Source organism: Scatophagus argus, chromosome 3 (genome assembly GCF_020382885.2).
Source record: "Scatophagus argus isolate fScaArg1 chromosome 3, fScaArg1.pri, whole genome shotgun sequence".
Lineage (NCBI taxonomy): Eukaryota > Metazoa > Chordata > Actinopteri > Scatophagidae > Scatophagus > Scatophagus argus.
This window is the reverse complement of record NC_058495.1, coordinates 7,904,470-7,919,116: the sequence shown is the minus strand read 5'-3', so window position 1 is coordinate 7,919,116 and position 14,647 is coordinate 7,904,470. Positions and strand designations below refer to the sequence as shown.

At 39.6% G+C, this 14,647-nt stretch overlaps 1 protein-coding gene across 1 annotated transcript in view; it reads right to left on the bottom strand.

Annotated features, from left to right (window-relative positions):
- Positions 1-2,484: 2,484 nt before the first annotated feature.
- The window catches only part of necab3 (N-terminal EF-hand calcium binding protein 3), a 35,396-nt gene continuing 23,233 nt past the window's right edge, over positions 2,485-14,647 (bottom strand). The window contains exons 7-13 of the mRNA XM_046383182.1: positions 13,002-13,123; positions 12,005-12,084; positions 9,798-9,851; positions 7,322-7,434; positions 6,756-6,833; positions 6,134-6,225; positions 2,485-3,521 (exon numbers count right to left, since the gene is read on the bottom strand). Of these exons, the coding sequence (XP_046239138.1) occupies positions 3,493-3,521; positions 6,134-6,225; positions 6,756-6,833; positions 7,322-7,434; positions 9,798-9,851; positions 12,005-12,084; positions 13,002-13,123 (568 nt within the window). The 3' untranslated portion in view covers positions 2,485-3,492. The remainder of the gene's footprint in view (positions 3,522-6,133; positions 6,226-6,755; positions 6,834-7,321; positions 7,435-9,797; positions 9,852-12,004; positions 12,085-13,001; positions 13,124-14,647) is intronic.

Genomic DNA, 14,647 nt, shown 5'->3' with positions numbered 1-14,647 from the left:
GCACGGCTCAGGATAAGAGGGCTCATCAGCGGGTTATTAAACATGCCCACAAAAATCATTTGTATCCATCTACCAACCATCAGTGAGATCGGTGAGATGCGGTGCCTACGCAGAGTCCAAAAGATACCAAAGGACAACACCCACCCCTGTGACAGCCTGTCCACCCTGCTGCCGTCTGGCAAGAAATTATCCACTGCTGTACCACCACACTACAGAGCTGCTTCTCTCCTCAGCTGAATTCATCCTCCTCACTCTACATAAATATAAAATGATTTTTTTTTTAAATTCATTTAATTTTTGTTTGCTGGCTAACAATAGGGACTATAGTTAGCATCCAGTTATACAACTCCGTGTTGTACATTTAACTTACGATATTTTTAAAATTATGCTCCTTTGGACTGCCTTGAAATCCAACCCTTTTGGATTTTATACATATGGTCCAGTTATTTTCAGCAACAGCCAATGCACTTAATTTAATAAATTACCTTTACATAAAGTGGCTTTTATTGTTAACATTATTTACTGCTGTCCAAATTTTATGAGTTTTATACATGAAGGACAAAGGCAGGTGACTTCTGTCACATGACCTTTATTGTCTTAGTTACAGTTTGGTTAGGTTTAGGCATTAAAACTACTTGGCTAAGTATAGAACAAAAAGAGTATGTGCATATGTGACAAAAGTTAAAAATATTAAAACGTACTTAGGGATTTAAATTAAAATAGGTCGCTGTTTACGTTTGTGTAATATTGATAGTTCTAAGTGAAAAAATTCATTGTGATAACATGCAAAATAGCAGACATTTATGTGTTATTCTTACACCATTTGCTTAGACCCCTCTGTATTCACACACAGCCTCGCTTAGCAAACTGGATACTGGTTGTAGGCTTATATTTAACAGACGGATATGACAGTGGTTTGGAACCTCTCATCAAACGCTTTCCCAGAAAGTGAATACAAATATTTCCCAAAATGTGTAACTATTCCTTTAGCATCAGTGGAACAGGTTTGAATGACCTGTAAACAGTGTTTCAGTTAGTTTTCTAGCAGCATTCAATCGTTAAAAGAGAAAATTCACATGATCACATGAAGTAATGAATCTGTGATATCTGCTGGAAATATTCCACAGCAACAGGCTTTGTTTTGTTACCTATAACTCACTTTAACGCAGACCTCCTCTCCAGTTTGGGTAATACATGTAGCGGCGACACTTGCCCCTCAATGTTCTGAGAACAGATGAGGGACAGGAGGTGTGGGTACACATCGTTCAAGCCTCATCTACATGGCTTCCCGTATCGTCACTACATATTCATTCTGCCTTACCAGCAGACAGCCTGCCTGACAGGAGGCTAAAGATAAGAGGGCTTCAAATCACCAGTCTCAATCATGCAATCAAATATTACAGCCCTAGCAATCAGCCTTTGTGCCTGTGCATGCATGTGTCTGCTTTTACAAATTTGGAACACATAATTTCGGTAATGATGTGTTTTTGTCAATAACAACATACTGGCTGCATGTGTTACAGTTATTCAGACATCGTAAAGCATTTGCCTCAAACTATTCTCATTGCAAAAGGCAAAAGGAAACCTGCATACAGACCTCTGTTGAGCTCTATATGTACTCTTAGTTCAGCTCACAATACATTGGAGGCAGGCAGCATTTCAAGCCCCAATCTGTGTGCTGCATTGCGCTGCAGCTACATTTGTGTAGCAACCCTTGTGGTGCACCATTGGAAAGATAAAAGACTGCATTTGTATGTTGGTGTTAATGCAGTGGGCTCCCAACCTGGGATTCAAAACCCCTGCAAGAGGTCATAAGATGAATCTGGAACTGCAAGGTGATTACTAGTGTAGAAAATAGAAATAGATTTTTGATTTTATTTTATTTTTTGTTTTAGTTTTACTTTCTCAGGCTTAAGCTGGTCATAACTCATATATATGCAACCCATGACAAGGGCACAGCTATACACAGGGCTGGGAATCAGTGGTGCAAAAATTCACCAGCATCCTGCTCACACAGTTGGTTAAATACATTTTAAGTGCTGTTCTTATTACAAAGCACTGTGGGGGATTTGCAAGTCACAGAACACTGATGAATAGACTTACTGACAGAAACAGACTGACAAGGTTCTTTGATCACTAACTGTGAGCCAAACTTCAGGCTAACGGGTTTTTTTTATTTTTCTCAGATTGCTTATTGGGTTATCAGGATCTCTGCAGCTCACTCCAATTAAGTTCTGACTAGTCTGGTGTATGCAATCAGCCTAGATACAATGCTGAATCGTATGTGTATTGTGAAAACAACTGCAATTATCACCCAACTCAGACTCTGAAGTTTTAGCTGCTGATAAAATCACAACAAACGGCAGAGTGACAAGTCTGCCACTTGTTGATGAAGTCAATCAAACAATCTAGGGATCCAGAAATATAGTGCATCTGTCAAAACTAAAGAAAAGGCATTTTTGCTTGTCAAAACAAGCAATTTAATGGTTTATTTAAAGTTGCTTTTCAGTTTTACAATTGGTGGTGTACATTACTGAACCAAAACACAACAGAAGTATTAATATAAGTGATTTCCATATGTACAGATGGAATCAAAATAAATACATGATACATTAATTATATTTTCTCTTTATAACTTACAGATACAGTGAAATCCCCTCACAAAGTGTTTATTTCCCTTAGATGTAACTAATATACTCTAACAATAGATACAGTAGATGTCAGGGCAGATGTCGTTTTTTTTTTCTGATAATACCTGTTTTTGGCATTCTGTGCACATGACAGTTGGACAGCAGAATGAGAGAAACACAGTGGTACAGTATCATACAACATTTACAGTCAGGATTTAAAGTAACTATTCCTGAAAGCTCTTGACCACAGTCATCAGCATGCATTTTTAGACAGCGGCAATTCTTCATCTCCTCATCTTCTCTGCTTTTCCCTCCTTTTTAATTGTATTCAACAGTAAACCACTCATCAAAAGCACAAAACACTACTGGCATGGTTATTTTCATTCCAACTGGATTTGCTTTAGTAGCCTATATTAGCATCGTTTTGGTTGCTCTCCACTGGCATAATATCAGACAAACACTGCAAGAGAGAGGAGGCCATAGCACAAGTGGGAGACAGGGTTATAAAAAAACTTCAATCAAAGGGAATTTGCATTGCAGAGAATCAGTCACTTTCATGTCTATAGAGTGGCTATACGGTGCAACTATCCCTTTTGATCTAAGCGGCACAATAATGAGCAGTCGAAGGCAGAGGAACTTTAAGAGATGCTGCTGGAGAATGGTGGGTGACGCCATTGTTTCTGTCTCCTGTCGCTTTCAAACACATGGATGCCTTTTGAATTCCTCTGTGTGTGTGCGTTTTGTATATGTTCTTGTGTGCGTGTGTGTGTGTGTGTGTGTGTGTGTGTGTGTGGGTTGGTGTGTGCGTGTCTTTGTCCGTGTGACAGTGTAGGCAGTAGATGTGACATTCTGGATTCAGTTGTTAGTTGTTAGTCATGATCCACCAGGAAGCTGAGGAAACACACATACAGAAAGAGAGTTAAGTCACCACACACCAATCTACTGCATAACACAGGGCAATTTATGATTCTCAAGGGATGTGTCAAGGTCCATTCAAAAGCTATTCATCTCAGTTACATTCATTATGTTTTTTTCCAATTTATCTGTTATACATTTCCATCAGAAATATAACAAATGTGTAAATGATTTACATCATTTGGGGATGTGAGCAATTAAAACAATTTAACTGCAACGGTTTCGTAGATAAAGGACATACAGTCATAAGGTTGTGCACATCATTCTGCTGTTTTCAAACCATCCACGTCTTTTTTAGGTGAAAGTCCAGCAAGGACAAACACATAGCAAAGCACATGATTTTAGCTTTAATTAAAGTTTGACAGAATAATCACGTCCTACACAAAACACACACACACACACACAAATATATTATTGATGCCAGATTCTTTCCTGAGCTTCTGACATGCACATCATAAACTATCCTCCCTCTTCCTCCCAATCAGTGCACTGTGGCCTCACTCGTATTCTCAGCAGCCAGACTCATCTGAGACTCATAACATGATAATCCACTGACGTCTCTCTTTGAGAAAATTGGACACTGTCTCTCTCAATGCAAATACACAAGTTGTTCTGTAAGAAGTAGCTCAACAGTTATTTTATTGAGAAGACAGAGAAAAAAGGTCATTAAAAAAACACAACATGCAAGCCCGCTCAATGCCAGGGCTTTCACTAATGGTGACACAGTACAGTCTCTCTTACCGATAACTTCTAATATTTTATAACTTCATTTTTTTTACCCAGGAGCAATAATACAACTAAAACTACTGAGTAAAAACAATCCAGTTGCTGTTTTAGTGCGTTTTCACTTGTTTGCTCTTGATTTCATTTCATTTTCAGTTTAGTCAACTGCTGACAATATCAATATCAGGTTTATTTTAATTGGTATTTATTTTAGAAACCTGTTTCAGTTTTGCTGTAGATTAATCACACACACACAGGCTGAATTTCTGCAGTTATCCTCTAGAAGCACTTTAAAGTATAACAGCCACTTCTGCTTTTAAAAGTGACCCACATCTGATTCCTTTGTTTACACCAGAACTGTCTGAAACAGTTGGCATGCATACATGTGAGCCACAGATAAGGAAGTAAACAAGCACATACAGTAGCCTAGCAACAAGTGCACAACTAGTGCAGCCCACACAGCTGAATCACCATCCACAGTGGACGCAAATAATAATTAATGCCCAAATAATAGTCAATACTATTGCTTTCTGAAGCATATTTAGAAGCCCGCAACAAGTTAATCAAATGCCCATTTGAGAAAGAAGAGTCATGATTGCAGTCTGGGCTGAGTGGCAGTGAATTGTGCGACTCTGCCACGTGGTGATGGAGTGATGATGACAAAATGAGATATGTGTAACAGAGAGAATTCACAATGGCAAGTTTTCCTGCTGGATTTATTACTACATGCAAATGTGTTCAAAAGAGGACAAGAAAATATTTGATATTCAGTCATTCTACCCTGTTTACGCCCATATGCACATACCTGATCTGTGCCATGTGATCAAAACATCAGAACCAGTTCACGTTCAAAACACGGTGTGAACATTGCTCAGGGCGTTTGGAGAGAATATCCCCACTTGGCTAATTATTTATTCAGGAACATCCAATATTTACACATGAAATGCCTGATTTGAAAACATTTCCTACCTTTAGGTTCAATGACCTAATTCTCAAAGTGAGTTGTTGTCAAAAGGCCCAGAAATTCTGGATGTACCCCAGGTTTCCACAAAATGGGGGGTTTCAATACATCTTAGCATATCATAACACATTCACATCCAGCCCAATGGACTTTACACAATTAGCAGCAGAATATGACACACAGAGCAATTATCACATTAACTAATCTTTCAGTTGGCCAGTAGACAATGCGAAAAAGGCTCTGACATGAGACATCATGTACATGTGTCCAAATTCTGTGTTACATAATACTTCTAGGAAAGTCTGCAGTGTGTTCACAAAGGTCTAATCTGAATTTTTCAGCTGCTGATCTACACTATTGTTCTTCAACACAGTGTTAAGTGGAAATGAAGGAGCCACAAAAAAACCCCAAAAAACCAGACAAACCAAAAATGTTGTAGATGGTGCTTTCACAGCTCCAGAAAAAAAAGGCAAACATAATAACAAAAATGTAGAAAATAAAGCACCATTTCTTGTAGCCACTGCATTGCTAAGCACATGAATTATTTGTATACTACCTGCAGAAACCACATGAAGGTTCGTACTGACATATTCAGTATAGAACTGAGAAACAGCATATGTCATCTGGGATACATTACTAAGATATTTTTAAAAAGACGAGGATTGCTGCTGACACAGGGGAGAAGTGCCGCTCTGCTTCGGTGACCAAGCGCAGTACGATCACTGTGAAACAGCAGGCAAGTGACACACCACAGAGGCAATGAGCATCCAGGCAGACAGGAAAGTCCGGCTTTCTAACATCCTCTCCCCTGTGTCCCCTGCTTTTCTATTATCACTCAAGATATTCATTGTTCATTATTACTATAGACACACACGGATGCACTCACGGGCACACATACACAAACCTGGGATCAGCATAGTAGAAACTACTTCGGCATCTTCCAACATGTCAATGATGCAGCGCTGGAAATCTTTACTGCCGTTGGACTGCAGGTAGCTACAGAGACAGACAACGAAGGAGCAAATAGGGGGAAAAAAGAGAAAAGGAGATGAAATCAGACTTCATCACTTGTTGCAAAAATTTATTGTCCATTGGTTCCTGGAAATATTCTCCATTTTTCTGTATTTTGGTTTATAGTGAGTTCCTAAAGGTACAATGAGAATTATTTTTGTTTTACTAAGAAAAAATCAAATTCATACATTTTCAAAAAAATGTAAATGTCCTTAGTTTTTATTGAAAATCATGCAGATTTGTAGATCCAATCACATCTCATAAAACACAAATGTTAAAATGTGCAAATTCTCATTCTCACTCATTCATATGTGTATGGCATATATACTGTACCATATTAAATGACTTCAGCTATGTGCGTGTGTGTTTGTGTGTGTGCGTACTGAGAGGTGGGCCATCTGCTCATCTTCACTGGTGGGGAACATTTCCATCAAAAAGTGTAGAGTGCCAAACAGTCTGCCAATATCTGACACACACACACACACAACACACACACACACACACACTATACTGACCTCATCCAGGAGATGCGGTCTTGCCAGAACTCATACATTATGTAACACGACTTTCCCGGGAGCTTCTGAACGGACACACTGACAGCAGAACAGAGATTAAAAGTAGAGTGGGGCAAGAAGAGGAGACAAAGTGAAAGAGAGTTTGTACTCAGTAAGGATCAAATACACAAGAAAGTCTGAATCTTTTTCGGTCATAACTAGGCAGGGAGCAAATAAGCATCCCGCAAGACAGCAGACAGCATGAAAAGAAAATGAGCCCTAATTTCCATATAGTATGTCGCCAACATACTGAATTGTTTTTTTAAAACTCTAATTTTTAATCAAGCTTCTCACAGTTTGGGGTCACATAACAGCTGCTTTAATATCCAAAGATAATCAATAATAAATTACTTAAGGTGAGCTTTCATTAACAAGTTTATTCACAGATACCGGTTTCGGCATTGTTGACTTTTCAAACACCTGAGCCAATGTTGCCTCAGTGTTCCAAAAGCTTCCTCAGCAGCAGAGTCTGACACAGTGTTTACAAAGACACCATACTTCACCTGACAAACAAGCAAGATACTCACTGCAGGTTGTCAGAGTGGGCTGAGGTGGCATCCAGGTAGCCTTTCAGAACTTTCCGGAACTTGTCCAGATTGTCGTCGGTCACGGACATCTGCCTCTGAACCAGCAGAATGTTCTGTTTGGCCATGAGACAAGAGACGGAGACAGAACAAGATGAGATGACACACTGCACTGGCTGGTGTGTGCGAGGAGTCGATCCCACATCATGCCCCGGCGGTTCAGGCATGCAGATAATGTCTGTATGGATAGGTAATAGGTACTGGAACTGATATGACTTTTCTCAGGGTATATATCTGATTAACAACAAATAAGACTTAATTAAACAGATGCAGCGTCACATGGGTTTGTTCTCACTTTTTCAGTACATTCAGGTTAGTTTGTCACTATAGCTGAAAATTTAAATAGCTGCAAAAGTAAGATGGATGCTCAAACTGTAATGTAATCCAAGTACAATTCATTGGTTCAATGATTTTAAGCTATGAATACTGGCACTATTGCTGTACTATAATGACTGTGTTGCCATGATACCCCATTAACATCTTCCAGAGTACTCTTTCACTTTCTTCATTAAATAAACTGATGACAGCAGCTGGTTGGCTTTTCCTTCTCAACTAAGCGCAGTGAGTCAGTGGTGCAAGTTATTTTTTTGTTCAGTGGTGAAGTCGTGACAACACACTTATAATGTGCCGTGAAAATGCTCATAAAACTTGACTCTTTCCATGTCAATCCATGAACCTCCTGTCAGAGGAACGGAAAAGACACTTTAAAATAGGAGAATTTTTATCTTTTATCGATCGATGTGCCCTGACCAACGACCAACATCCCTGGAAACTGGCAGTGATTCAGAATCCTCCACAGGGAAACCTGGCTTGAACTGCGGTTCCCCCAGCTCAACCTTCAACCTGCTACCCTCTTTACTTTCTCAACAAAGAATGAGTCACTACTGCAATAAAAAGTGGAATATGTCTCTCTGCTTCCAGACTTAACTGTACTTTAAAGAGTTGGTGCAGATAGATTTTAAAAAGACATCATTTTGGTTTCATTTGAATTTTGAGAATGATATCGCAAAACTGTCACCACCTCAATACAATGGAGGAGTAGGGAATTCATTTTATGGTGCTCATAGCATTTAAAAGCTAAAATAATCACAGAGAAATGCACTGTTAGCTTGACTAAAATTATGGATTTCTCTCAATGGAAACAACCGAGATAATTTAAGTACATAATTCAACAATTTTCTAGTTATTTATTAGACATTTTAATTCCAACGTGTGTTGTATCTTCAGGGTAAAACTACTTTTTAAACCTTGTGATTTATATTATGCATGGAAATACACAATGTTCATTGAAATTGTGTGTACTAAACAGAGAACTTTGCTCTTTCAACCGTGTTCCCCTTATTCCACCATCATAGAACTTTATCGTTCTATTATAATTGCTACATTTTGATATGAATTTCACCAGTTGCCAAGTGCTCTCTCTACTTTCTTGAAGCTTGTCAGCTATTGATTTTCATAACTGGAACAAACTTGAATGAGTGCGCATGTGCCCAAAAAACAGACCTTAGAATCGCTGGTACAGATTGTTCTGGTATCATTTGGTTTGAGAAGGAAAAGGAGTGCTGCTTGACATTTAGAGTGAGGACAAGGAACAAACTGGATGCATTTCAGCAGAGGATGACTGCTGAGTACAGCAGAAAAATGGCTTCAGCAATATCTTGTCAGCTTTTTGGACCGTACTATAACTGCTGGAGGTGTTCACGATCAGAAAGGCTAAAGGAGGACACTGGAGTGTTACCACAGGTTAATTACACAGGAAAAGATAAATATGCTCTTAATTGAAAAATGTTTTGAATAAAATAATCTAGTTTAGAAACAATTATGTGTCTAAACTAGATTAGAGACACAATTATGTGTCTAAACTAGTCTAAATAATATCATTTTATGTACATGGTTGATTCCCTTTAAAACAAAAGTTTTACTTTCTGAGTTTGTGCGATACAATCACTGCAGTGAAGCGACTGTATGGTCCGCTGCAGAGACAGATATTCTGTATGATAGTTCTGCTGTGCAGTAGCCGGGCTGTCACATTTCAACATTACAGTGCAAAGGTCTCCCCATCTAATTTGACCTTGAGTGGTGTGAGATGCTGTGTCCAAAATGTTTGGTTTGGTTTATATGAACATCTGACATGAGCCCTTGCAGTCTAGTTCATGTTCCTCGTGTGAGTGTCCAACATCAGTGATTAACATATCAACTTAAAATTTAGCACTGGAATGACCGAGCTTTTGACATTTAATGATACCTTGCATGTGGAAGCTTGTGCTATAATCCAAGCACCACTTAAGCAATCACCAACTGTTAACAGCGATCACGACAACAAATGACTTCACTGATGAAAGTGGCTTCATAAAAGCTACTCGCCACAAAACAAGCGGCCAGTATTCCAGATAAGATTCTTATCTAAGTGCTGACTTACAGACTTGTACGTGCTGGCCAGTGTGTCCTCTTTCAGTGGCTCTAATTTGGGACCCTGAAACAAGAAGGTGACAAACATAAGAAGAAGCTTTTGGTTATGTTTAATATCTGAATAAGAAAGATCAGTGAAGCCAGAGGTATGAGCATTGGTAATTTAATCATTGTTATTATTATTATGTTATTATGTGGCTTTACTTGTTGGATTTTTTTTTAGCTTTGAGCATGAGGAATGTTAAGTGGTTCAGGGTTATGGTAAGTATACCAGGGTAAACCAGTCAGAGCAGGGTAGTACTACAGTTACGTGGACAAAGTAAGTATAACACAGTCCATCCATCCATTCATTTTCTATACGGTCGATGGTGTGTGTGTGTGTGTGTGTGTGTGTGTGTGTGTGTGTGTGTGCATGTGTGTGGGAGGAGGCAGACAACCACACACACACACAAACACACACACACACACACACACACACACACACACACACATGCTCTCACTAGGGGCAATGTAGAGTAGCCAATTAACCTAATGTGCATGTTTTTGGGACTGTGGGAGGAAGCTGGAGAAAACCCTCTTGCTGTGAGGCTACAGTGCTAGCCAGTGCTTTCTTTCACTCTGCTGGTGTTTGATATGTGATGTTTTTATGTGTGTGACTGAACATTTTTTAAACACCATTGTCCGAGGCAATTTTCCTTCAGGGATCTACATGTTATACAACACCAGCCATTCGGTAATGTCAATGTGCCATCTGGACTAAAAATGGACTAGCAAGTAACTGAATGATGAAGTAAGATCACACTGATTTCATTCACCACACACTCCTTGCGACCCCAGAATATATACAGTACATAGCCTAAATAAAGATATCCTGTTAGGAATAATAAATTACAGTGCAGGTAATAGCACTCCATCTTAAAGATTATGGTTCTTCGTGTGCATTTGTTTGTATGAGAACATAACCTTCAGAAATTTCATTCTGTTGCATTTGAGAGAGGAGAGAAAGGGAGCAGGATGGACAGGAGGTACATGTGATGGAGGTGGCATGGAGTTGTGTGGATGGATATTGCACTCAGAGCATCCTGCAGGTTATGAATTGCTTTGATATTGCACTCTGAGTCCCTCTGGTTTGGCAAAACCAAGGACTATAGAGTGAGAAAAATGCTTTGAGAGAGATAGGGGAAGAATGAACATCAAAGGATGGGAATAACGGGAGTTAAAGAACACAGAGAGAGAGAGAGAGAGAGAGAGAGAGAGAGAGAATAAGATGGAGCACAAGGTGGGACAGGAGAGTGTGAAACAGAGAGAGAGAGAGAGAGAGAGAGAGAGAGGCGTGGTAGTGAAGAAGGATTGTAGGATACAGAATGAGAGATGAGAGACAGAAAGGTGACTGTGCTTTGTGTTTGACAGATACACAGATCGACAGAACTCCTCTTAGAAAAGCATTGTTTTTACATGCTGTGAGTGCACTCATTATTTTCTGTGAACATCACAAACACACAAAAACATGTTTTGAGTTATGCTGTTAATACCAAGTTAAACAAATAATAGACAGTTTTCAAGACCTGGATGATTGAAATTGCTCAACAGTTCAGTTCAGACAGGCACATCAGGGCTGAAACCATTCAGCAATCAGCTGATGCCTTGTCCCATACATACGATGATGGTGATAACACACAACACCAAAATGGTTCAAAGAAATCCTAATGCTGTAAGTTATCTCATACAAAGATTTGTGGGTACTGCTGTGAAGATAGGCACAGTAAGCAGTGTTGGTCGTGTAGCCCAGTTGTGTGCTTCTCTGTATTCTTAATATTTCAACATTCTGTGTTCCAAAATAAAGCAGAGCTAATGCACTAGACATTTCTATTTTGCATATTCTGTGCATAATTGTCACAAGTTATTTAATGTGAAAATGCTTTAAATAATGCGGTGGCAGGCCTGTGACACTACGGCAAATAGCCCACACAGCCTGTGTTATTTTGGTATTTCATGTCAAACTGAGTCCATTAACTTTTCAGCAGACTTAATACACCAAATGTCCATGACTGCTTCATAATGCATTTGAATTCAAGGGAACTTCGCGTACTCATTTAATCTATAGATGATCACCCGGACCAGAGAGACAAAATATTAAAGCTCCGTGCTCATATTCAGACTCTTTTCATCAATACACTGTATTCCACTTTAAAATATAAGGAATGACCTGTTTCATACCTGACACTCCAGTTTATCCAGCAGTTGCTGCAGCCTGTTGATTTGAGAGCACCAGTTTTCTCCATCTTCCACGCTCACACCTGGAGACAAACCAATTCAGAATCATCAGAATGACCAAAAACATTCAATATGTAATATGCAATTCTAGCCGGATTAATTGTGGAGGTGTAGTATAAGCAGTAGTCTATTTTTCACAGTACTGACATATACTTCTACGTTCAATCATTTAGTCATGTACACACCAACGGTTTCCATCAGCTGACAAAGACAAAAGGCAAGGCAAAGCAGAAGTGGCTTTATGGCCCACGTGAGTAGAAAAAGAAACATCCAACTCCTGATTCAAATGACACATTCTTATAAAGTTTTTTGAACGACTGAAAGGAATAATCCTATTTCTTACTGGCTAAATTTAAGACAATCGGGTTATAAATAGTGAAGAAGAAAATAAATGAGGCTTAGTATAAAGTAACTGTCTCTGGAGAATATCAATATTATCACTGCAGGTGAAAAAAGCTCCCACAGACAGCTTATGGCCTTCTCTGATTATGCAAAATACTCTGTGTAATTTGGTAGGAAGACTTTGAGACAATGCTGCATGTATTTACAAGTCAAGGATGCTATGGGGATGCAGGCTGCAGGAAAAATGGCTATTGTTTCACGTACAATAGATCATGTTTCTGCATTATGATGAAAATATGCACTCTAGCTTATTTTGAGTAAAGCAAACCGTGCTGCCATAAATTCTTACTAGAAAATAGTGTGCAGCAAGTGCACGGTTTACTCTTGTTTTCTAGTTGTTTTAGGAAATTGTTTTGCTTCCTTTATATGTAAGCATTTGTGGGCTTGAGAGCCACAAACAGCAGGAAAGTGAGATATTAATATGTTGTTGGTTTTGGTCTTTTGATTACATTAATTGACAATAACAATAATTAAAATCCAGCAGGTTTTTCCTTCCTTTCTTCCTAGCAGTTCTCATTTGATATGATATTCCTCCTACCTGTGGTCAGGATGCCAGGGCAGGGATCTGATGGGGACAAGCACAGGTTATTATGGACCCTGCGACCACACCGCCTGCCATTCCTCTGTACCGCTGTCAGCTCTGGTGCCTTCGCCTCTCTCCTGCCACGACAGTTGTGGAGACCCAGGGAAACAAACATCACAGAGAAAGACAGCAACTGTCAGAGGGATGTGGGAAAAAATAAAACAGAAACTGAAGATATTGCACAAAGATGTGGTCACACAGGGAATGAAGAAGAGGAAATAGAATAAAACCATGGAGGAAACAGAGAAGATGAAGAGGCAGAGGAGGTCAGGGAGGATGCATTAATAATTGATTTGAATCAGAAACTGAGATGAGGTTAATGTCTGATGTCTGAGAGACAGAGAGTGCAGTCAACGGTGCACAAGAAGCAGAAGGTGTCTAATAGAGGTGACAATGCTTAAAGAGTACACATCAGTGCTTATTTGCCCACAGTTTGGATGTTAACGAGGAAGAACCCTTCCACACACACGCACAAACACACAGGCACACGCACGCACAGCTATGTTGTAGATAGAAAAGTGTTTGCTGTCTGAAAATCCAGAGTGTCAAAGGCAGGACTTCAAGTACTCTGTGTGGTTATAAGAGTGTAACACTTGAGACACACTCACAAAGTGTGTGTGTGTGTGTGTGTAAACATATTACTGTTGTTATGGGTACAAAAATCTGTCTACACAGTCACATTATGAGGACCCGCCTCACTTATGGGGACAAAATGCAAGTCCCCAACAATGTAAATCATTAAATGTTAGGGTGAAGACTTGCTTTAATGTTAGTTTACTGTTAAGGTTAGGTGGTGGTTAATCCTCCCGGAGATGAATTTAAGTTGATGTAAAGTAGCCAAAAGTGATGGAAACACAACTGTGTGTGTGTGTGTGTGTGTACGTGAGAATGCGTACTTTGATTTCACTTGTGTATGTGCTTCACTGTCTGGGTGCGGAAATGGCTGTGCACATTTGTTTGTTCTTGTTAGTGTGTGCCTCTCCCACTCCTTTTGTTGTGTCTTCATGTGTGCATGTTACTGTGTGTATGTGTGTGTGTGTGTTTGTGTGAGTGTGCATGTGTGTGTGTGTGTGCAGCATCACGCTGACAGCGCAGAGGGAGTGCATTGCTAGGAGGTTTTCATGCTGAGAACAGCCTGAAGCCCAAAGGCCACTGCAACAGCCATAAATCCACTGCAGGGAGGCAAAGGGAGGGAAATAAGCTGTTTGTTGCCACCTCAATATGTCTCTAATTCTGCCCTCCCAACTCTTGCACAATCTCTTTCGCTTTCCAAAATCTATACCTCTTTGAACAATCTTAAAAGAGTTATTTGTGGTCAAAAAGCTTATCATCATGTCCTTTTGTACTCTCCTTCTGTCATTTTTTTCTATTAATCTCAGACTTTCTGAACCATTCTGTCATCCATTCACTTTTTTGCATTCATTTTTCTTTGTTTTCTCCATGACTCATTTGCTCTGTATTTCAACGCCGACATTATCATCCTCGCTCCTTCTGCTTCCTCTCTGCCTCCTCTCTGCCTCCTCTCTGCGTCCTCTCTGTCTCCCTGAGTCCCCTCTCAATAATTCACCTTGGCTATAACCACTCCATTATTTCCAATAATA